This window comes from Ischnura elegans, chromosome 10 (assembly GCF_921293095.1).
Source record: "Ischnura elegans chromosome 10, ioIscEleg1.1, whole genome shotgun sequence".
Classification (NCBI taxonomy): Eukaryota; Metazoa; Arthropoda; class Insecta; order Odonata; family Coenagrionidae; genus Ischnura; species Ischnura elegans.
The window spans coordinates 76,526,731-76,550,015 of NC_060255.1; the positions used below are offsets into that span (position 1 = coordinate 76,526,731).

At 43.3% G+C, this 23,285-nt stretch overlaps 1 protein-coding gene across 9 annotated transcripts in view; it reads left to right on the forward strand.

The window, feature by feature from the left end:
- The first annotated feature begins 1,846 nt into the window (after positions 1-1,846).
- The window catches only part of LOC124166384, a 140,907-nt gene continuing 119,468 nt past the window's right edge, over positions 1,847-23,285 (forward strand). For 5 of the 9 annotated variants that reach the window (XM_046543892.1, XM_046543893.1, XM_046543897.1 and 2 more), the window contains exon 1: positions 1,848-8,260. In XM_046543892.1, the coding sequence (XP_046399848.1) occupies positions 2,042-8,260 (6,219 nt within the window). In that variant the 5' untranslated portion in view covers positions 1,848-2,041. Of the gene's footprint in view, positions 8,261-23,285 lie in introns of all 9 variants that reach the window. The other 4 variants (XM_046543898.1, XM_046543899.1, XM_046543901.1 and 1 more) reach the window with 1 other exon arrangement.

Below are 23,285 nucleotides of genomic sequence, written 5' to 3' on the forward strand. Positions count from 1 at the left end.
CTCAGGCAGGCTGTTTCTGGGTTTATAAAATTCACCCTGTAACTCTAATTCATAGCTACGTTAATTCGCTGCGTTTCTTCTTAGTTCTAGTGCAATCCAGCATCATTTTAATTTATGCATGACGTGCTTAATATTTCCGAAACTAAACCGCACCATTTATCGTTAAAAATCAGCCAATGATTGACGAAATTTGAGGATTCGTTGAGAAAAAGGATATTTTTCGGGCATTTTATTTATGAAATATCTCTTTTTGCTCTAGTCATAATGATTAGTGTCATTTGTATTAGTTTTCATTGTGAGTAAACACTTTAAAAATAACCTCTCCGTAGAGAATAGTGAAATTTTTTCCATTATAATTCCGTCCAGTAATTTTCCACCCACGATAGTGTAATGAGGTTGAGGAATTATGATCAAAAGCTTGGCATAGCGATATGCCATTTAAATCTTGGAGATTAGAACGATGAGGGAAAACTACTGCAAAATCCAAGTCCAAAATATTTGCGAAGTTAAGAGTTAGTGTGTACCATCCATTCCGTGTTTACGGTTCTCCGTATATGGCTCCGTTCCTCCTCTGTTACCACGCCTCACCTCTTGGCCAGTGAGATCAGGGGACGAGGAAAATCCGGCCCGCTAAATAATTCAGTCCGAGCGAATTGATCGATGGACAACTTTGGCTCGGGAAACTTTGAACCCTTTCCCTCCCTTTGCTCGCGTGTAATTCCTTCCTCCTTCCACCACCTTTGGTTTACTCACCACATAGGATTAGGGGAAAAGAAAGTTGTGCCAAGGTCTTTGTGTGTAAAGAAACCATTTCGATATTTTCACTTTTCATTATTTATCTAAGCCAGACACACATTGTTACAAAGAGAAAGCAAAATGTAGGTTTATATCGTGGAAATAGTGGTGATATAAGTCGGCGAAGAGAGCCATTACCTTAGACATCAACAAAACAGTCACCGAGAGCTTCATTTCGGTTTGACGGAAGAATTCGGGCGTAAGACACCTTTGGATATTCGGTTAGGAAAAGTGAGATTAAGGTGTTTTTTATGTCAGTGTGATCGCGTAAAAAATTGTATATTGGACACATAAATGCCCATACTTTGATTTATACTGTGCTTACTCCCCATGACCGACTTATCTCGTAGGGAAATGGATCGTTAGATTCACTCCGTCGCCGTTCACCATCGAGTTATCTACATTTCTATGCTATTGTGCCCGAGAAATTTAGGGTCCGAATCAGAGAATCTGGTGTTACTTCGTGAAGTGATGATGCATATAACGTGATAAAAATATTCAGTAAACAAAAGTTCATAGTTCAGCATAAATTTATTATTAATGACCAATCTACACCTTAATTGCCTCGTTTTCAAAACTGTACTAGACTGAAATTTAAAAATCAATACGCTTATTCACATACTAGTAGTGCCCAACAGGTTTTCCTTAAACACATCAACTGGCGGTTCTCCGAAATTCTTCTTCCTCCCTTATTTCTGCTCTACATTATAAATAAGGCTCGTAGAGCTAATTACGTTTGTTTTTATCATTTGATATACTCGTGAAAATAGGTAACAGAAATAATGTTAAGAAGAACGCTGATTTATGTAACATTACATCATATTTTCACCAATTAGGAGTATGGAGTGGGTGTGCCATTAATTCGACGTGAAATTCTACCTTTCGATAACCGAACGACGAAGCAAAGTCAACCTCTCGCTCGACTCGCCAACACACAGTTACACAGAACCTTCCTTCTTCTGAATCTCGATCATATCATCTGATTACGATCACTGCTTGTTCCGCAGGTACCAGGCAACGGACGCCTCTGTCTTCCGAGATGTAAGATGGCTCGCGGCGTGCCCTGCCCATCGACATCGGATGCTTGCGTCACACCAGCGATGCGGTGGGAGGGAGGGGTGGGCGAGGGGGCAGTCCCATCCCCCTCTGCCCCACCCTTCCCGCCTCCTGGCTGCAGCCGGCAAGTACTGTCCCCGTTAACCGCCCCCACGGGGACCTGAACGCCAGAGAAAAAGCCCTCTTCTGAATGGATCCACCCAAGAACATGTCCTCAACATCGGCGGGCGGGGCTAGCGGGGTGGCTGGTAGCCCCTCGGCCTCGCCTTTCCTTCAGAGGAACCCTTTATCGTACACCTCCACGCCCTACCACCACTCCACCTCACACTTACCCCCATCGCAGTTACCGCAGACCTCTACGTACCAGGCCGGGATGGACGCCTTAATCGGCGACTACATGGAGAGGCTCGGCACCCGTCTTGGGATCCTCGAAACGGAGCTGAGATACGCGTGGAGAGCGCTCGACCTCCTCTCCGAGGAGTACTTGAGGATGTGGGAGCGTTTGGAGAAACTGGAAGGACTGCTGTGCGAGCAGCAGTCGGTGATAGCGGAACTCCTCGAGTTCTACCGCGCGATGGACATGGCGGGGGCGGGGATGGACCTGGGTTCGTCGGATATAATGGGTCGGGCCGGGGAGGCGATGGACCAGGACGTGGCGGAGGCCGAGGAAGCGGCTCGGAGGGCGGATGCCGCGGAACAGGAGGCGGAGACTGCCACGACGACCGCCCTGCTGGCCGCTGCCCTCGATGCCTCTGGCGCCCTCGGCGGCGAGGACGAGAGGGAAAGCTCGGCCTCTGCCACGTCCTACCTCTCCTCGTCGGCCCAGAAGACAACACCCGGGACCGAGGACTCGAATGATATGGGCGCGCTCGGGAGCGCGAATCGGATTCCGGACGAGGCGTTCTACAGAAGCCTCAACACAGCCCATCGGAACGAAATGTCCCTGCCGCAACCGACCCCACCCCAGCCGCCTCCCGTGGTTGTGGTCCAAGAACCCGAACCCTTGGGGATGATCTGGGAAGCGGATGAGACGGAAGACGAGAAGAAAGCGGCGTACTCGAGGGAAAGAAGGGAGGCCGCGCTTTCCGAAGAGCGTGAGGCCGAAAGAAAGGGCGAAGAAGCCGGGGATACGTCCGAATTTCGCAGGGATGGTTCCGGGGAGATTTACAGCTCCCTCGATTACAAGGACTATAGGGGAGATTCGCCGTGTGTGAGCGAAAATGACCTCGCGAAACTCTCTCGCATCAGCGAGATAGACCAAGTGGCTCTTGAGAAACTCCAGGAGCTCGATCGGCTCACGACCAAGCTCGAGAAGGACTCGAGAAACCTCAAGGAGCTTCAGGAGCGTCTTCTCGACGGGCCTAAACAGCAAACTCGGGAAGAAGTCGAAGTTGTTGAAGCTGAGGAGGAAGCCAGACTGATGGGGATTGAGGAAGAGGAAGAAGAAGACGCAAGTAGACTTTTAAATACGGTGCTCTTTGGGGACAGATCCAAAGGCTCCACGGGATTATTCGGAACGGATTCTGAATTGGATGCCTGGGGATTGACCCCACGCGGCCTAGCGGAGTTGCTGGGTGCAGCTGGAGTTGGACCAGCTCCGCACACGAACGAAAGAGTTAGTACTAGTGCAATGGGCTCGAGATCGCGTCCTAACTCGAGGCTCTCGACAGATAGCGGTGCTACCGATCAAGAAGTAGCTTCGGCTCTAGGATACAGAAATAGTATTTCCCCCACCCCAGCTATGCATGATATGTCTCGAGGATCCGGTCGGGGGACTCCCACTTCACCGCACAAGATTAACCTCTCCGGTACAACTACGTCAGGGAGGACAACCTACGATTCCAAGGGCCTTTCAGCGTACGATCAAGATCTTAGTTCTGTCTTCTCGTCGCAATCAGGTAGAGCTTCGCCCAGCACATATTCAACCACGGAGAAGAAGAGGGAAGAGATGGAAGAGCTTAGGACCAGACAAGATGGTTATATTGGATCACCTCTCATATCGAGGCATGCGATGGATATCCGCGGGAACGAAGACACGGCATCGCCGCCTCCTCCTGCTCCTTGTGAAAGTATTTCACTGAAGGAAAGTAGGGCTTCTGACTCACTGGGAACATCCGCGATGGAGTCACTTTTGAGCGGGAGACTGAGTCCTCGCTCACCCCGACCAATTTCCCCTAGATCGGCCTCCCCGAAAAATTTCATGCGCTCGGATGTCATGCAGCAGGGTATCGGGAGCTCCGCCAGGCTTTCGACTGGGTCCGTCGCAATATCAGCTGGGACTGCGAAGTCTGATTCGGGTCTGTCCTCCATGAGCGGTGGTTGGTCCAGCCATGAAAAGTCTCCAGGATCACCCAAGAGTGTCGTGAGCGGTGGAAAGGGTCACGGGTCCTATTTGCAGGAACAGTCGCCCATATTAGGGAGTCGCCTGCACGTTGGGCGCTCGCTTTCACCGTCTTCTGCACCTTCCGCGTCCGGCCTATACGCTTCCTCGGAATCGACCACTGGCGAATACGACTCTGGGGGACGACTTTCTCCCCGGCCAGCGTCGTCTCCCCTTCCTGGCGGCTTGGGTTCGTACGATACAAGTCCTGGAGCCCAAATGCCCCCATCCATGGGCATGCAGGACACGAAACATGGCTCGGCATTCTCCAATGTCCGTTCGCCGCTTGTCGAACGGCGGTCTCCGTCCCTTAGTTCCACAATGATGGGGAGTGGTGAAGGCCGAGATTCAAACGGAATATTCGTGCCATCGCCGGCACCCGATGTGACGGCTGTCAGTCCCAAAAGAAGATCACCGTACCTTCAGGAAGGACGGCAGCACTCTCGGCCAATGTCTCCTGCGGTGATGCAGGCTATGCAAGCGCAAGTTACTTCGTACTCAGATTTCACGTATGCAGAGGAGCAGCCGGCTATATATTCGATGGCGGGTCTACATAGGCAAACGTACACTTCCGTCTACACGAGTGGCACGGATAGCAGTGCGGTGACTACGGGAACTACATCAACGACTAGTGTGTCGTCGGCGCAAGGTGCCAGCTCTTACGGTTACGCGGCAAAGCCGGTTGGGTCCGAGCCTGTTTCAAGATCCACACCCATACCTCCCCCTCCAGCGCCTACGCCTGTTCCCATTTCCCTTACCGGAAGTTACTCAATGTCACAGCCACATATGCAGCAAGCTCAGCAGCAGTCGGGAAGGGCACCCACAGGAAGGGATTCGGGAGTATCAAATTTGGAAGGTTACAAGACAGCGATGTATCGCACTATGTTCCCAACAGGAAATATAACAGATGCTCTATCATATTATCCTACCAGTAGTAACAGGTACGATTCCTCCTCCCCGACGCAGTATGGCACGGCGTCACAACCTGGTGTGACTCAAGCTACAACGTCAATATCTGCTACCGCAGCAACGTCAACGGGACAAGTTTACTACCAGATATACCAACCTGGAACCTATCCTGAATATTCTCAACACATCTACGCCCAAGGTCAATATGTACAGCAGGCTGCTTACCCAGCACAATCGTACGCACGTGGTGCGGGTTATTCCCAACAGGGTTCATCCTATCCGGTGGCAAGTTCCTATCCCCCTTCGTCCGTTTACGCTCAGCAGATATCCTACACTCCGCAAGCGATGCAACAAGGGCAGCAGAATGTTTGTGCGCAGCAAGGCCAATACGGACAAAGAACAGGTGCGCATCCGGGCGCTGCCTGCCTGCACGAAGAAGGATATCCGCAAGATTACGCTTGGGGTCAGAGGGGAGGAGCAGTGGGTGAGAGACCTTATATGGAACTTGACCTCCGACGGAAGAATGCGCCTGAGCATAGATTACTGGTTCAACAATCGCATGACTCTGCCTTACCATATTACGATTCTAGCAACGTTATAGTTTCTCAATCTGGTTATATCTCGATAGCGTCCGACCTTAAAGGTGATGCTTCAATGGCCGCTGGAGAGGTACCTGAAAAAGGACGAAAGAGCAGGCGAACAGGTACTGTAGCTGGTATTACGGGGGGAAGCATTAAGTCTGCCATGAGTTCAATGAGCCACTGGCTTCCAGATCTTCGTTTACACCGCCGTCGACATAGATCTAATTCATTACCATCTGGCGTGAGAAGGGAAGACCTAATGGCCGATCAGATGAACCAGCAGCAGCAGCAACAGGTCCCTAATAACATAGGGGCCACTGGAGCTGTTAATCGAGGAATGCCTAGAAAAAAGAAGAAGCATCCCCTTGTTTCAACAGTGTCCGGAATTTTACAAAAAGCAAAACGCCGAGGCCACCACCATCAGCAACTAATACAATCTCAATCAGTCATCGGTCCTCCTGGGCAACAACGACCCGTAATATCTCACTCAATGTCTCTATCAGATCCTGAGCATTCCGAAGCCGAGGTATGGCCAACAGCCGCGAGGGCCTTCTCAGAGGACAGCGAAGATAGCAGCAGTGTGTTCTCGGATGTATCGAGCTTGACGGCAGCGTCCGATAGTATGTTCGCGCGAGTAAGGCCAGGAAGGGGTAGACGAACAGTGGGCGGCATGCAGCAAGCTCAGCCACAGGTATTAGTACCTCAGCAGCAACAGCAACAACAGCAGGACTCCGGACCTGGGACAGAGACTGAGCCGGAGACGGATCAGATGTCGGACGTGGTAGAAGAAGAATCTAAAAACGGTGGTGGTGTAATTTTCGCCACTATTGGAGACTCAAAGAAAGGCACTGGAAGCTCTGGTAACTCCACCACTGAGGAGACCCCATCTTTGGCGCCAACCGTCACCACTCCATCAGGTGGAAGCGAAGGAATCTCCCTTCCTCCGGTGACCATCGTCGGAGGGGCATCCAGGGAATTTGCAGTCTCGCGTGCACTTGGAAAGTACCGACAACGACACTCCTCCAGCGCGTCGGAGGAACAACAACTTGGAGGCGAGGAAGGTCAGCAGGCCCAACCCCAGCAACCTCCAGTGACGTCACCTTCGTCGCAGGCCGTGTCCCCCGCCGCTCCGCCACCGCCCCCACCGCCTCCTCCGCCACCTCCGCCGCCTCCACCTCCGCCTCCTCCTCCTACTTCGTCCCAAGCCGCGACCGGAATGTTCTTTGCACCAGCTCACACGACGTTTCCTCCAGCGCCGTCATCGGCCGCACCCACCCTACCACGACACCCGGAACCTAGCCATGTACATCCGCAGGAGTTTCCGCAGAGAACACCTCGGGCTCACCTACCCGCGCGCTCCCAGCATAGCCTGGAGATCCCAATGCCGCAAGGCGTTAGAGATGAAGAGGATAATCGAAGCACTCATTCGTATCGTAGTGGATCAAGAGTATCATCGCGGCGTCAGTCAACGGAAGAAAGCATTGACAGCGACGATGAATGGTATTGCTATGAACTCAGGAAGCTGGAAGAACTCGAGAGACAATCACAACTGGCACTGGACGAGCCTGGTCTCTTTGAGGTCAAAGAAGAGGTCAAAGAGGGCCAGGAAAGACAAGTCGCGGTGCCAGAAGTGCCAACAGTGACATTTCAACCGGACGAGGAACTCAAGGAAAAGATGTCATTCGTCCTTCAGGAGCTCAGACTCAAGACCAAGCAGTGGGATAGCCCGGAGTCAGTCCCGAGTACTCCTCAGAAGAGACCAGGCAAGCAGCGCATGCGGTGGGATTATTCTGAGGACGAAGATGACGAGACGGAAGAGGAGGATGACTCGTCAATCATGGAGGACTCCTCTTCAAGAAGATCTGTCGGAGGGCTGGTGCCAATGGGTAAGATACCCGAGGTCGATTCCCCCGGGAGCCGAGAGATGGACATGGACGACAGGAAAGTCAGGTCGGACGAGGACGGTCGCCAGTCTGCCTCCTCGGGTGAGACTAGCGGACCGGACAGTCCGCGTGACTTGAGCATGGACGAGGAGGAGGAAGAGGCGGAGGAGGAGAGGCGTAGGGCCAGCGAGAGGATGCGGAAGGGCTCTTCGGCGGCCTCCATCCCATCTCGCCGGGACGACGAGTCCATCGTGGGCGGAGGACGGAGCCGTGACGGATCCATCAGCCAGCAGGTGATGCCAGAAGCAGGGGACCCTGAGGGGCGCTCTCGCGGGGGGAGCCTGGCCACCGTCCGCTTCTCCATAGACTCCGGTAGGGGGGCGATGGGTGACGATAAGAGCGTCACGTCACCGGGTCAGGTGGCGGACGGGGCTGTTCCTGGTGCCCAACCAGCCCCGGACTCCGACGCTCCAGCGCCTCCTGGCGCTGGCGCTGCGGGAGCGGCGCCTGGTGGCAAGGCAGAGGGAGGTCCGATGGGGAGCAAGTGGAAGTTGCTGAAGGCGTTGAAGGAGAGGAAGGCGGAGGAAAAGAGCCAGGAGGCAGCGGCCGCTGCGGCGTCTGCCGCCGCCAACAAGGACTCGGTTTCCACCACCGGAGTAAGTAGGGCGCGAGGAAGGCGCGGTAGGACCTGGTTCCGCTCTCAAGGACCTCGATAGCGTAATTTTTCTCTATGCTGCCTCTACGGATACAGGCTTAATATGTTTATTGTCTCAGCGAAGAGACAAATAATCCAACGGTTATCCATTTATCTTGGAATTTACATTTCATGTGCCACAAAATAAATTTCAGCCGTTAAAGTCACTATGAATGTTTAAGTGCCTCCCATTTTTTAAAATTTTATGGTATTCTAGAGTTATGCTTTTCGTGATGTAGAATATGAATTGAATAGTACTGTTTTTTATAAATAAAAGTCTCTGGGATAATCGTCCGTTCACTAATTTTTGACGCTAATTATTTCGTATATTTTTATCGAGTAAATCTGAAATTTATTAAGATTATTTTAAATGCTTCGATATGTATTGTATTTTGTTATTCTCCTGTTCTTTTGGTGTATCCTGTAATACTAAATCCTTGTGTTCCCATGTCATTGTTATAATTCAAGTAGCGTAAGAAACATTCTTGACGCAACCGGAACTGTGCCACACATATGATTAATATTTTGGTGCAAATGATGATGATAATTTAATTTCTGGTTTTCTGCTATTTATTACGAACACATGAGTGTTACCTATTCTTTTTACTTTCATACTTGCTGAGCAAATCGATTTATAGGCCTTGACTATGCGATTTTTTCTCTTTCAACTTCTCTTTTCCTTCATACAGTGTCGTAGTGAGGAACGCGACTGCAAAAACCGTTCATGCGGACAGATCACAAGATAAACTTAATCGCAAAGTCTCTCGCTCTTTCGAAATAAGTTCGTTCACAGTCAGTTTTTCCTCCAAAAGCATATGCTGTTTCCATGGTTATCTCAAATTCTGGAGCGCAAAGAGTACAAGAGGCTTTTAAATAAAATATCTTCGATAATTTTAGAAGCAGATGATATCGCTGCGCGACGAAACCGATCTTGCAAAATTAAGCATTGTGTGACATTATCAAAGTGTTTTTATTTAATATGAAGCAATTTCATCTAGTAACGCCTGACGCTATTGATTACACAAGGCACTATCTTCGCACGTGGACGCTATGACTCTTTTTAACCCCTTTCTACCCTTCTGAGGTCAACACAAGATGCTTCGGGGCTTTACTAAAGGGTGATATCGCCTCCAAGACCAGAGTGTTGCTCTTGCCTTCCCTAGCAGAGATAAGCAGCGTCGCTTGCGTCGCTCTAAACATGGTAGCGCCTAAGCTTTTGAAGGCAAGAAAGTCAAGAGCACTTGGGTCCCTTGATACAGGGCAGATTTTAACACAATAGGTTTTATGCAGCGCATAATAGATCTGCTGCATAGGATATGTAAATGATATAAATATTTACTGTTATTTTTGCTGGATGTTTGCTTTGTCGATCCCATCTCCATCGCAAAGTTCAAACACAAAGGTTCCTTACTACAAATCAGGTATGTTTAATAAAGTATTCTTAATTATTAATCGAGCAACGTTAACTGTTGCTTAACGATTAAGAACTGTAAAACGTCGTCAATCCTTTTGACATCTTCCTATAAATCATCTACTTAATTAATTAAAGGAGGATAACAAAAACGCCAACCGATGGATGATATACGTTCATGATAATAATCTCTGGATTGCTCTAATAAATATGTAACTTCCGCAGTAACGATTTTGGAATCCCATCTCTAGAGGTTCTTCGCCGGTGACCTATTGCATTGCGACCCACGTCCAGTCCGTCGTGACACTTGACCATTCTTCCTATCCAGCATGTAACTCGCACTCATTCATCTTTTTGGCGATCGCCCACGGAACAGAAGAAAATGATTTTTTCCCTTTAACCTTAGTCAGAACCATCACTACAAGGGAAGGAGGTTTATAAAATGGAGAGAAACGACGGATTGCAGGCGATTGAAACATTGTGATTTCCATACATCTATCCTTACATAAATTTTCTTAGTGCCGCCTTAGATTTTGTGCTTGGTATCAGGTTTCTAAGTCTATTTTTCATCCGAGTAAGGGACATATAAATCGCTATGTTATTCAGGAAGTCTTTTCTCCGCTATTCTTCTCTCTGGCATTACCCATTTTGCAGCCCTCGGTGACCATTACGCGCGATTTGAAAACCTCTCCGATGAACCTTAGAGCTTCATGGACTCCAGGATGGATATAAAAATAGAAAAAATAGAAATGATTGTAGGCTTTTCTTCGTGCCTTTCTTGGTCGAAATGACCGAATCATCGTCAGTATTTTTTTAATGAGAGATTTTTTCAGGAGTACCACATTTGTGAAGCTTCCTCGAGATGCCATCCAGGTTAAACAGTGATTATTCTCCATACCTACGACCAGTGGCGAAGCCAGAAATTTGGTTCGTGGGAGGGGGGGTCCAAAACCAGGGGAAAAAATTTTTGTAAGGCTACTAAGTAACTAATTTAAACACTTTTCATAATCGTGAAAACTTCATCTGTTAAAAAAATATTTTGTAAATTCATGATTTTTCAGTACTTTGTTTTATTATATAAAGGAAAATAATTACGTTTTTATATTCCGGGGGGGGTCCGGACACCTCCTGGCTAAGTTAAAGTAAGTAAAGCTATTGCGTTTGAACCTTTATTCTCTCTATATTCGGTTAAATGCAACAAAATCTGCTACTTATTGACACATCTTTACAGTCTCTAAAAAACCTATATTCTTTACCAGTTTAATTAGTTTGTTGAGTTAATTATTGTGGATAAGAGTAAGTAGCTATTCCATTTGTATTTCCAATCAGCCAGAGAAGCTATCGCAAATTTGGAGGTACATACTTCAATTAGTTTAGCACCCAATATTCTTATTTGGACAACAAATGAATCCTCTTAACTGAGGAGCGCTGCCTCGTGGTATTGCTTCGATATAAAAAAAAGGGATTCTTATATTTTGTTGTGGAAAACTTAAAAATCTCCAATGCATTATTTTTTTCAATATCATATTAATTACTTTCATTTTGGTTTCATACGTTCTCATGGTACTGCTTCGATGTAAAAAGTTTTAAATATATTTTGGCATAAATAACTTGCAAATTACCCATTCATTGATTCTTTCAATTCCATACAAATTTGATTACCAAACGTTTGCTTTAGTGGGCCGAAACTATTGATTAAATTTTCGGGTTGAAAAGCATGATCCTTCTTATGACCTGTTGGACTTACTGGACCGCGAAATTAATCCCGCTTCTCATAATTAATTCAATGTAATGCCCATAATCTGCCCATTTCATCGCCAAACACCGATTCCATTAATAATCCGAATGCTGCTGCTAATCACATTTTGATGAATAACTACGACAGCTGGCCGTTCCCCTATTTCATATTCACGCAACCGCTTCAACCGCTAACCCCATCATCAGTCGTATTCAGCGCATAAATCGCGGATAAAAGTCAAATCCCATTTTTGTTCCGCCTTGAGGTTATCTCAAGAAGGCCATTCGTCATTTTCTCCACCGCTAAATCAATACCTTGGGCAGATATGCGAGGAATCTCTCCACTCTTAATGCGCATGCGTGGAAGAAATTTACGGCACTTTCACATTTTTACGATTCCTCCAGGGAAGGGGAGTGAGATAATTTGTATGAATTCTCAAATACTTCGATCGTAAGGCCTAAATCAGTGAGAGGAGAATTCCGTTCAAACCCTGTCTTGCGGTTCCCTTTTATTTTCCTTTCGTGCCTCAAATCCAGGGACGGTGAACCTATTGACGATCTAGATCCACACTGTATTAAATAAAATAACATATGAATTCCTCTCGTGACTCTCGGCTCGCGTGCCTAACTATGTACTTATATGTAATCTATATTTAATAATCATATTAACATACCCATTAACCATCTGTAGTCAGCAACCCTAATATCGGTCATATGCAGCTGTGATCTCCTTTCTTCAAATGCTTATCTTTTTAATGTTTTAATATTTATTTTTTCCTTCATAGCCATTATATTATTACCTATTTGAACGCATCTATGCCGTTCATTCTTCCCGTCGAAAAAAAATATGTTAATAATCTTTTCGAATAACCCTTTTACAAAAGCATCAGGATCTATTTCACCTTTCGACACCTTTATTTTATTTTAATTTGATCTTTTTTCCCTGGTTATTTTGTAAATATAGCAAATAATGAAAACATAGAATTTTATAAATGCAAAAAACTGGTTCAAGTGAACTAAATCTTTTTATTGCATTTTTCATATACTCTTAACGATAGACGATAGCGCTGCGGGGGCCCCCTAACCTCGGCGCCTTGGACGATTGACGATCAGTCGACCCTCCCTGATCGGAGGGTTATGTTGAAAGGTTAAAGGACTGGTAACACCCAACAATAAGCCGTAGAAATCCCTTTTTTCCTCCTCTTGTACCTCAAACCACCCCTTTTACATTCTCGACGTACAAAAACCCTGAACAATCCATGGAGACTCCCCACCCTAACCAGCCTTTTACCCCCACCCACACCTCAAATCCCCCTAAAATTTACACAACTCATTAATTATTTTTGCCCTGTTTATTTCATAATTCATTTCCCTATTCGTACGGCTTACATCACAATTAAAATTTGACGGCCGACCCCTTTTCCTGTGCAAACAAGTCTAATAAAACTCGACAAATCCCATTGAATATGCCCGCGTGGCTAATTAGACCTATTCAGGTTAACGAGCAAGATTAAAGCTACTTGATGGGGATTTTTTTTTGTTCTTTTTCGGGAGGAAAATAAATTATTAGCGAGCCGTCATTAATTTTCCAACGGTGGTTATAATTCATAACACCCGCTGAATTCGATGCATTTATATTAAAAAAATATAAATATCATCGGTACATTTGTGAATTTCCGTCTATTTTTTCTGTGCGAGGCTAAAATCGCTCCTCGTTAATCGCCACCTCTGTTGTTTGTTTTTGGCTTTTATCTTGTCAACAACACCATAAGTCTCGTTCCCGTAATTAATTTTTAGCATTCCTTTATTTTCTCCTCTCCATTTGCGTGAAATTTTACCGCCCATTATGCTTATAAAAATCGGGAAATGAGAAGAAACATGAGGTATGCTGTTTGAGTTCCCAATTTTCATCCCTCTTCTCGATTCAGAATCTAAGCCTGAGGAAATTTCTTTCTTTTGATGCTGGAATAGCTGCACAGTAACAATTAGAAAGGTTTGCGCTTATTGGATTGTCCAGCTTTAATGTTAGTCACCATCCCAATGCATTTTTACGTGGCACCGCCTTTCGAATTTTGGAAGAGGAAAAATTATTCTACCTTTCATTACTAATCAGGCGTCACAATTTGACGACCAAAGTGAGAGTATAGTTCACAATTTGTTTTAAATAAACTATGGGAAAAATTATCGAGTGGTTGCCTTCATTTTTCATCGTGTCACTTACACTTAACCAAGAGCTATTTATCAATATAGTCCTCGCCGGATGCATTGTAGGTAACTTGGTAGGTCGGTATTGTAGTTGGAATAGGAGGCTTGTAAACAGAATATTTTTGTAAATTGGGGAATTATAACAGGAAAATTTGGTAAAACATTTAACTTATTCAAATTTTATTTGTAGTTTGTATCAAATCCAGTTTTTCCTTTTCTCCAAGCAAAATTGATGGTGAATATCATTATATCAATAGGTATAATTACTGGTAATGGCTTTATATTGTTGATTTAAGGCCTAGTTACACGGTACATTAACACGTACAAGTTAATGTACGTTTGCGTGAATGATTTTGGTGGACCGGAACGGAACATGTACGAATGGATGAACTAAAATAGAACAGGTTCTATTTTCTGTGCATGCATTCGCACAAATTGGGTGGTTACACGGTGAATTTTGGCGTTCATTCTCGCGTTCATACATATAGACATTGACCCGTACGTGTTAACTTATCGTGTAACCAGGCCTTTAAACTCGAAAAAAGTGTTTAAATGTCTTCGTCGTAATCGTCATCATCGGATTCTGTAATTGTGCAATGTTTTCTTTGATTTCAATATTTTCTTCAATTTCTTCTGGAGTAAGTACCACTACCATTTCATGTTTTACCTGCTTCTTGCGATTTTAAATGTATATTTTCAAAGTGAGAGATAAAATTGCTCTTATAAATAAAGTACGTAACGTATTAAAGAATATGGGCTAATTCATCGTCTTTAGCACGTGAATTTCGATCACTTTCGGCGTGATTTAAAGGGGGCCTGAGTAAATATTGCAGAAATTTCGGCCTCGTGCGATTATTCACATTTTTGTGAATTTTTGGGACGCATCCCCCTTTGCTACCCCTGGTCTTCCGTGAGGTTTGGCAAAGTAGGGAAGGGCCTTAGGGATTAGGGTTTCGATAGTCCCCCTTCTGGTGCCACCCCTTTGGCCAAATAATTCTCCCGTTCCTCCGGAGCAGAGCCTCCTCCTAAGAGAGGAATCCCATTCGCCTCACTCGATTCAATTAACACTTTGCAACCCTCACGCTTCATCGTCCGCTGGCCAACTTTAGTCTCCTTCACCCTCCAAGCAAAGTTTCTCGGAAGCAGCCTACTTACCCACCAATCCCCGTTGATGATGAATTTAATCCGCCGAGGCTTAGGCGTGAACCGAAACACCCCGCTGTATCCGGTCCACTTTGTGTACATGCATTGAAGTGAGGTGACTCTTTCGACAGTGTGAGGGAGAGGAAAAGTTTTCTGAATTTTTACCCATATAATCTGCATTTTAACCTTTTTGAGCATCGTTAGCATAGTCACTTACTAAGTGTTCACTTACCTCTTTATTCTTTTCTGGCGCATAAGTCATCCATTTCATTGAGGCGAGGTGACTCTGTCGACAGCTTGACGGAGAAGATAATTTTTCTGAATTTTTACGCGTTTGATCTGCATTTAGACCCATATAGGCATCGTTATCACTAACACATTCTTAAGTGTTTACGTACCTTTATATTACTTTTTGGCACATGGTGTCTCAAAATATATCCATATGAACGTATTTTCCCCTTTTTCAAGCATTAAGGCATGGTTACATGATACATTAATACGTACCTACGAGTTAATGTATAAATGCATTGCTAATTGCAGAAAGGCATCAAGTCCAAGTTGGACAATTTTTATTTTATTTAAGTTGTTTCTAGGTGCAAGACTCAGCGTTTTCCACTAAAAGGAAACATGTTCGCTCAGTGTTATTAGCATGACATATTTCCTCTAAATAGGAAACGTTTAGCCTTGCACTTAGCACAACTTAAAGAAGAAAAAAGGAAAATCGTCCAACTTTGGCATGATGCCTTTCTACAGTTAGCGATTCAAGTATATGAACGCGTGAATGAACACGAAAATGCACCGTGTAGCCACGAAACTTGTGCGAATGTATGAATAGAAAATAGAGCCTGTTCTGACTTGGTTCATGCATTCGTACATGTTCCGTTCCGGTCCACAAAAATCGTTCATGCATTCACACATTAACTCGTACGTGCTCACGTACCGTCTAACCTGAACTTTATAGGTATGTTGGTAAAGAAATTTAATAGATAAGCCGGTGTAATGGTATGTGTAGAGACGTGAAGAGGCAAATCAAACGCATGAAAAATTGGTATAATTTGTATTTTTTTGCATATTACCTATTTGCACATTTCATTGGAATAAGTGGAACTCTTTTATAGCGTCTATCCAACTGTCTCCTGCAACTTGTTTGGACATAAACGTGTGAAAGGAAATGCATTAGTTTATTTATCCTTATCTAGCTCCGTTGTTTGAGAGCTGCTAAAAATCCTAAACAAAATATTCTGTTTCCTGAAGAACTGAGAACAGGGCCACCGGCCGAAGGTATTTGAGCATCAATGACTTAGAACTGAGGAAATTATACATTATTTTGATATTTTTACTATTGAAACTAGGTAGACTGTTTTTAATTAGTTTGTTAATTAGAAAATGTAATTGATTCCAAAGTACTTTAATAAGGCTTCCTTTTTTTTTAATATGAATGTATTGGTACCGTAAGCTTGTAATGGTATGGAAACACTGATTTTTACCTTTTTTTTAGAAGATACTCCCTAAAAGAAGCAAGCCCACGTGTGGAGAAAGTGATGCGTTGGCCGCTTCGTTTTTTTTTTTATTCGCAAATATCACGAGACTTGTTCCTTATCGTCGACATTCGTTTGTTCTCCGGTGTCTCATTCCGTCATCTTTTCCTTCCCCGTCCTCGTAAGCCTCCCTTGCGAGACAAGCAACCTCTGTTTTCATCTCGCGTCCGAGGATTTCCCATGGGGGTCCGAGAGAGATACGGAGCGGAAAGAGTGGAGTCTGAGATGCGGAAATGTTGCGGGCAAGTGCGGTTTTTTTGTGCATGGAATCTCAGTGCCTCCCTCACCTCGAGTTCCGTTACCTCATCTCTCCTTTGTTTGTACCCCTCCAACGTACTTACTCTCCCTATGTATCTCTCTATTGCTACCCAAGGGGCAAAAGATCCTCGCACAGTCATTTTGCAAACGTTCCATCCTCTAGCTGTACAATCTTAGCGGTCAAATGGCTTTTACGCCTTAAGGAAGCAAGTGGGAACTCTCCTATTTCCTTCATCTTGTCCTCAAAGCTCTCCTGTTAACGCCAGAAAAGAGGTTATCTGAGGAACTTGACCAATGCGCAAACCCTCTACTACTTTATTCCCTACTTTTATCAGATTGACGGGCCAACTGCATTTGTTTCTTTATCTCTTCGAAATCTGTTGCTTGATAGCCGTTTTAGACTTTATAAACATTAAATCCTTATTATTACTGTATGTACCGTAAAGAGGCAAAGTCTTTCACGCAATGCCAGTGTTCATTGTCGTTTTCGGGGTAGCTTACTTTCAATTTATTTTTTGAGTCACTTTGAGTACAAAATTAAAATCAAAAATCAGCGATAATCTCCTGGTCCCACTATTCAGTATTGGAATTTCTTGAAATGTTTAAATACCGTGTTAAAATATTATTTCCTTTTGATATATATACCTGTTATTAGTCTATATTTTTAACTATAAAGGCATGAATCGTGACTATGCCCAACGTTCTCTTGTCTTTAGCAGCTATGATCGTATTGTAGGAATAGAACTTAATGCATTGGAGTGTACTGTCTTGTTTAGTCCAGCATGAGCATCATCTTTAAGAAAATCCATCATTCGTAATCAAAAAATGCAATGCCTTATCTTAGTGTTTTCCGTTCCTGACGAAAGACTACGTTTTCAGTCGCTGTTACTTTTTATTGTGCTCTTTTATTGCATACGAAAAAATGGAATTTTTAAAATATGCATTCTTGAATATATCCCCCTAATTTTGAATGATTTAAACCGTTTCAGGCGTGATTTAGGGGCGGTTCGACATATTGTGATAAAAATTAGTTGAACTTTTCCACGATGAAAGACGCGCTTCGGCTCACAGGGCCATCATCTGGTACAAGTCAACGAAACGCGTCGTAAGCATTAAGTAGTTGTGGATAAGTGCAACTATGAGCCTTTTTATTTCAAAACCCGCTAATTTGGCTTTTGTCATCCAATCCACTTTGGTGAGGAACTATGTGTTCTGGAGGAAATAATGATGACACGAAAAAAAAACGTAGACGATGGGAAAACCTGGGTCGGTCTTCGTAGTATCGAGTTGTTACACCTTTGACGTATCCTCGCCACTCGTCGGAATGTAAATGAGTAGGAGCCATTTCTGACTCGATAAGCAACCTTTTGGACTCAACGCCCCCACGTCACCATTTCTCATTCCGTAATCCCGTGGTCGAAACACAGGAATAAAAATAAAAGAGCGACGAGCGTACACAAAAAAAAAGAAACAACTTACCGCTCCTGCGGACCAATCCGTTTCCATGGCAACGAACGGCCGTAAACTCCTTTCGCGAACCACCGAACTTTCTCCTTTGACGACTTGGCTGGGGGTCCGTTTTATTCATCGTCTCGGTCATAATAGTCCGTAGAGTTTGGTGCCTTTTATTTTCGTGATTCTTTTGTCGATTTTTTTTAATACTTTCAAAGGCCTTTTGTTTGCGCGTATCACTTGGGGAGGAAGGGAGGTCGTTAATTCCCCGGTGACAAATCGATTAACGGGGCCGCCCGTCAGATGTCAATGGAAACGTAACGAAAGGGTGGCAGGCAGTCGTGAAACGGAATGATAAGGGAAGAAAATCTTTTCCGAGGAAGAGTAGGTCGAGTCACAAAAGTGGATGGGAGGCGATCGGTGGTAATTTGACCCGTGATTAGCTGGACGTGATTGATTTTGATGTCGTGGCAGAAAGAGAAAATTGCGAAGACTGAAACGCTCTTCGGATGCTTCGCCGAAACTGAATTTAGCTTCATCATCGCTGGGGCCAATTATTTCTCTGGAGTCCGGAATTATTTATTAAGTTTTTTATTTATTTAATAATATTAAGTTCACCTAACATGAAAACACAATTATGGGGTAAACTATTTTTACAATTAGTCTTAATTGCAATTATGATACAAAAATAACTTAACGCACTAGTAGTAGTACAATTAACAAAACACTTAAGGCCGGCTGAATGTCACATACAAATTTCTGTACAAATTTATAGTGTTGTTAACATCGACGATATCATTCCGCAAAACATTTTCTTGGTTAAGTTTATACTTAATTCACTTGAAACCCCATTGAATTATATACATATTCTATCAGGGGTACATTAATATAATAATTTATAATCACACTCCTTGTATGGATTGTAATTATGAAGAATATTTGTGTTGACACGATTAATATTCTCGTGAGCGCTTATTATCACTGGTCAGCAATACTAAGAGTGGTTTAATGCAGCTCACCACCCAATTGTGGTATCAGCTAATCTGTTCACACCCAAGTATTTCTTCTCTTTCAAATCCTTAATTTCTTGTTCAATAAATTCTAATGGAGGTCTTCCTTATCCATCTCCCCGTCTACTTGTCCCTCGACGACCATCTTAATCAGACCATCATACCTCAATATATGACCGGTTAAGTGGTTCTGTCGTCTTAAAGTTTTCATTTACCTTATTTTCTCTCCTGCTCTATTCAAGATTCCTTCATTGCTGGCTCGATCGATCCATTCGATTTTCAATATTCTTCTGTAGCACCGCATTTTAAATACCTCCACTCTTCATTTGTCTGCAATTTCATTTTCCATGCCTCACTACTGTAAAGAAGCATACCCTAATTATATGTTTTGTCACCTTTAAAATCATTTATATCAATCATCATAATTCTTATTTTTTTGTGATTCAAAACCATATAACTTGGATATAAATTGGTATTTAGGTACAGTGCCTTTCACAGCAAAATGGAAAAGCATCCAAGAATTAATAATGTTTGAATAATTAAATTCCTCGTTTATAAAGCAATGTAACCATTTAAAGCTATATATCACAGTGGAAAATACATTTATTATTATTTATTTTTTCAATGCCATGGAATGAACTTCGTGTTCTTTTGATATAAAGATCTGGAATATCAAAAAAATGTATTGGCGTAGTACTTGTACTTAATGGTGTATGTGTTAAAGTGAGTTATTCCGTGAAAGAAACATTCGTAGAAGCGGCTACTTAAAATTACTCTACACCTTGTTTTTTGTTTGCCGGTTTTAATACATGTCAGGGCGACAAGTCTTTAATCACGTTGAGTTCAGTGCGCGTTTGGGTCATGTGGTTACCAGGGCAACGGACCTGAGGGCTTGAGACACTCCGCGTGAGTAAACAGGTGAGGCAGGAGTAAACATCGTACTTTCTCGCCCCTTAAGGGTGCTGGCAGGAAACTCAAAGAAGGGATTTAGGGAGGTGAATGGAATGGGGATAAGGTTCACCGGCGGAAATACTGAGTCCGCAAAGGTCACTCACATTAATCCGTCTTCATGTCGTGAGGAGGAGAAGTCAACTGGTACCAGTATATTGCCTTGCGGGACATATGCCACTATTTGTAACTACTACCAACCGGATACCATTTATTGGTTTCGACATAATTTTCAGGGGACGAAGCGCCAGGGATTATTGTTCAGACGCTACCCCTTTACCAAAGCCGTGTCCAAATTGCGTGCCGCGAGGAGCTTTCATGTTTCAGCCGTGCGCACGAGGCCGTTCACTTGCTGCCGAATTCGCCCGAAGCCTGTCCGAATATCGAAGCCATTAGCCCAAGCATTTAGCCTTTTGCCTAACCGCTTAGAAACCGTTGGAGTAGACTTGAAGTGCTTGAGAAATTATTTGGATAACCATTGATTTTCGATTGAAAATTGCTTAAGACGGAGTGACTCGATAAATCAACGAGGTTTACAAATGTCAGCCGAAAGAGAAATTTGGGTTAAGTCTTTCAATACTCGTAAGTGTCAAAAATGACGGAGTAGTTCCGATATAGTTCTGTTATAGTTTGATCATTCAAATGACATTGACAAATTTAATTCCATTCAATTATTTTTTATTTAAGAGAAAAACAATTTCTCATTCTTTGGCTTAAAAATAAGTAAAACGATACGATTATCAAAATTTATACATGAAATATGTTGATCAAGTATGGTCTATTTCATTTTTTCTTTAAAGTTCAAAGCTTGGATGCATTTCATGGAGCAATTAACCTCGTCATATTTTCATTTTTACATGTAAAGACCCAAATAAAAAGTTAGTTTAGTCTCACGGTATCTGACATGGTTCGAGAACGTATTTTAAAAAATTCTGGCTTGGTAACATTTACTCACTGCACAGGGGCGAATCTCGTGTTTTTCGATATGCAATCCCTCCTTTTTCTCCTGCCTCAAGCTGGAGGAAGAGGAGGAATTGCTGGGGTATATACGTATGTACGTAGAGAGAGAGAGAGGCTGGCGAAGAAGGCTTGACGATAATGGAGTCGGAGTCCTGAAGCGGAGGCTCCCTTAATTAATCCCGTGCTTACCGAACCCCGGCGTCGGGGAAACCGTCACGAGAGAGGGATTGGGGTTGGGGGGAATATTGCTCGGCAGAATCATTAGGAAGCGTTGTCGCTCCGAATTCAACCTTTTGCCGAACCACGCCAGCGGATATTTAAGACCGAGAAGGAGTTAGTACAAAGGAACGGGGTAAAATGCAAAAAGGAGAAAAAAATAGAGACCTACCCATTAAAAATAATTTTATAACTTCATCTTAACCCTTTATAGACCAAACTAACTTTCCAACTGAATTTTGCTATTTCTTTTGCATATCCTATATATTTTATAACTAATTAGGAGACATTATGAAAAAAACCTCGAACAAAAATTTTAAATGCGTTTTCAAGCATGCTCCCAAATGGGAGCACGCCACAAAATTTGTTATTACTTGAAAAATAAATGTACACTTGACAAGTAATTTCAGTTTAACCGAGGAATACATACATGAATATTTTGAATTAATGAACATTTGTTACTGGAGAGCGAGTGTGGAGAAAAATATCGAATAAACCACATACTCACTTCAGAGGTTATGTAAAAAACTAACTTTAAAAATGTATAATTAACGACCAAAGTATACACAAGTCAGGTGATTCACTTTTTAAAAAATACTTCCATACTTCATTTTCATAATAAAAGCTATAAAAGTAATATGATACACGAAATATTATTTTCATGAGTTTTTATAAATCTCTTCCCTAATGGGATTATTGGACAGTTATCGGTTAATTACAAACGAAGACATATACAAAATGTAAGGAGCATTAGGTAATCTAGAAGGCGGACTTGCGTTTTTTGTTACCATCATTACATAATAATCTCCCATGCATTGGTTACCCATCATGCATGGTGTATGCATGTTCGCAACCATGCATTGGTGATCCCATTACACCCGTGATACATCTAATTCGACACCTCCACTGCACAAACGCTCAACAATGGCCCACCGAATCAAATCTGCTCATCTAGTACTACTTGGGCTACTGTATGAGCGGATTTGATTCAATGGGCGATTGTTGAGCGTCTGTGTAGGGGAGGTATCGAATTATTTACAACAATTTCTATGATGAAAAATCACGTTGAACCATTATTTTGCCTTTGTGAATTTCCCATGGTTGTGGCATCCTATGGTGTATTTCACTGCTGTTAACCTGACATTCAAAACACAGGGTGTTCCAGGAGAAATCTGCAATACTTGGGGAGGTGGTAGGAGAGACAATTTTAATCATTTTTGTTCCTTAAAAATTGAAAGAAAGGGGATTATTATGGTAGAATCGGAAGGGCTTATTTGAAAATAATTTGATGGTATTGGCTAACAGAGTTACATTAGTTAAAAGATTTTTCGTGATCTAAGATACACAGTTCTTGCTTACTTTTACTCCACGTACCTTGGCAGTGACGAGGCAATTACTATTTTTTAGTAAAGCCACTATAAGGGAGCCGACCAAATTTACATTGTCGGATTCTGTCTTTCAAAATCCTTGTTCATTCATTTTGTCCGAACAGAGCTCAATTACTTCGATTTCTCTCGAGCACGCCTCTCATTGCATAGCGAAGTGAAACGTGAACCGTACGATGACCTCAAGTCATTGAGAAGGCGTTTCATGTTAGGTGATTCCAAGCGTTTTTCCAAAAATTTTTATTAGCATTTAATGAAATCTAATGAGAAATTTTTGGCTTATGCATTTGGATTATTAAGAAAAATCCAATTAAATGAGACGTACTAACGTATCACAGCGATTAAATTCAATGTAAATATCACGTGACACTGTTTTATTCTCAATCCTATTTTACATCCACTTGAAGATGGCTCTCTCCTTAACAATTTATTATTTATCTTTTATCACCATACCATCGTCTCAAACAAAGAAATAAAAGAAATCAAAATAAAGACAAATATCCTCACAAATAAACAAAACAAACAACAAATGAACTTAAAAACAGAAAATAAACTAAACATGTACAAAAGTGATATTGGTCATAAAGACACATGCATCCGTACTGTCAGGATATACAAATTTCATCCATGTTTCCCATCCATTGTGCCAACAATTCCTCAACTTCAATCTTTCGTGGTCTTTCCCCCGCGCCGCATTTTGTTGGTATTTATTTATCATACATCA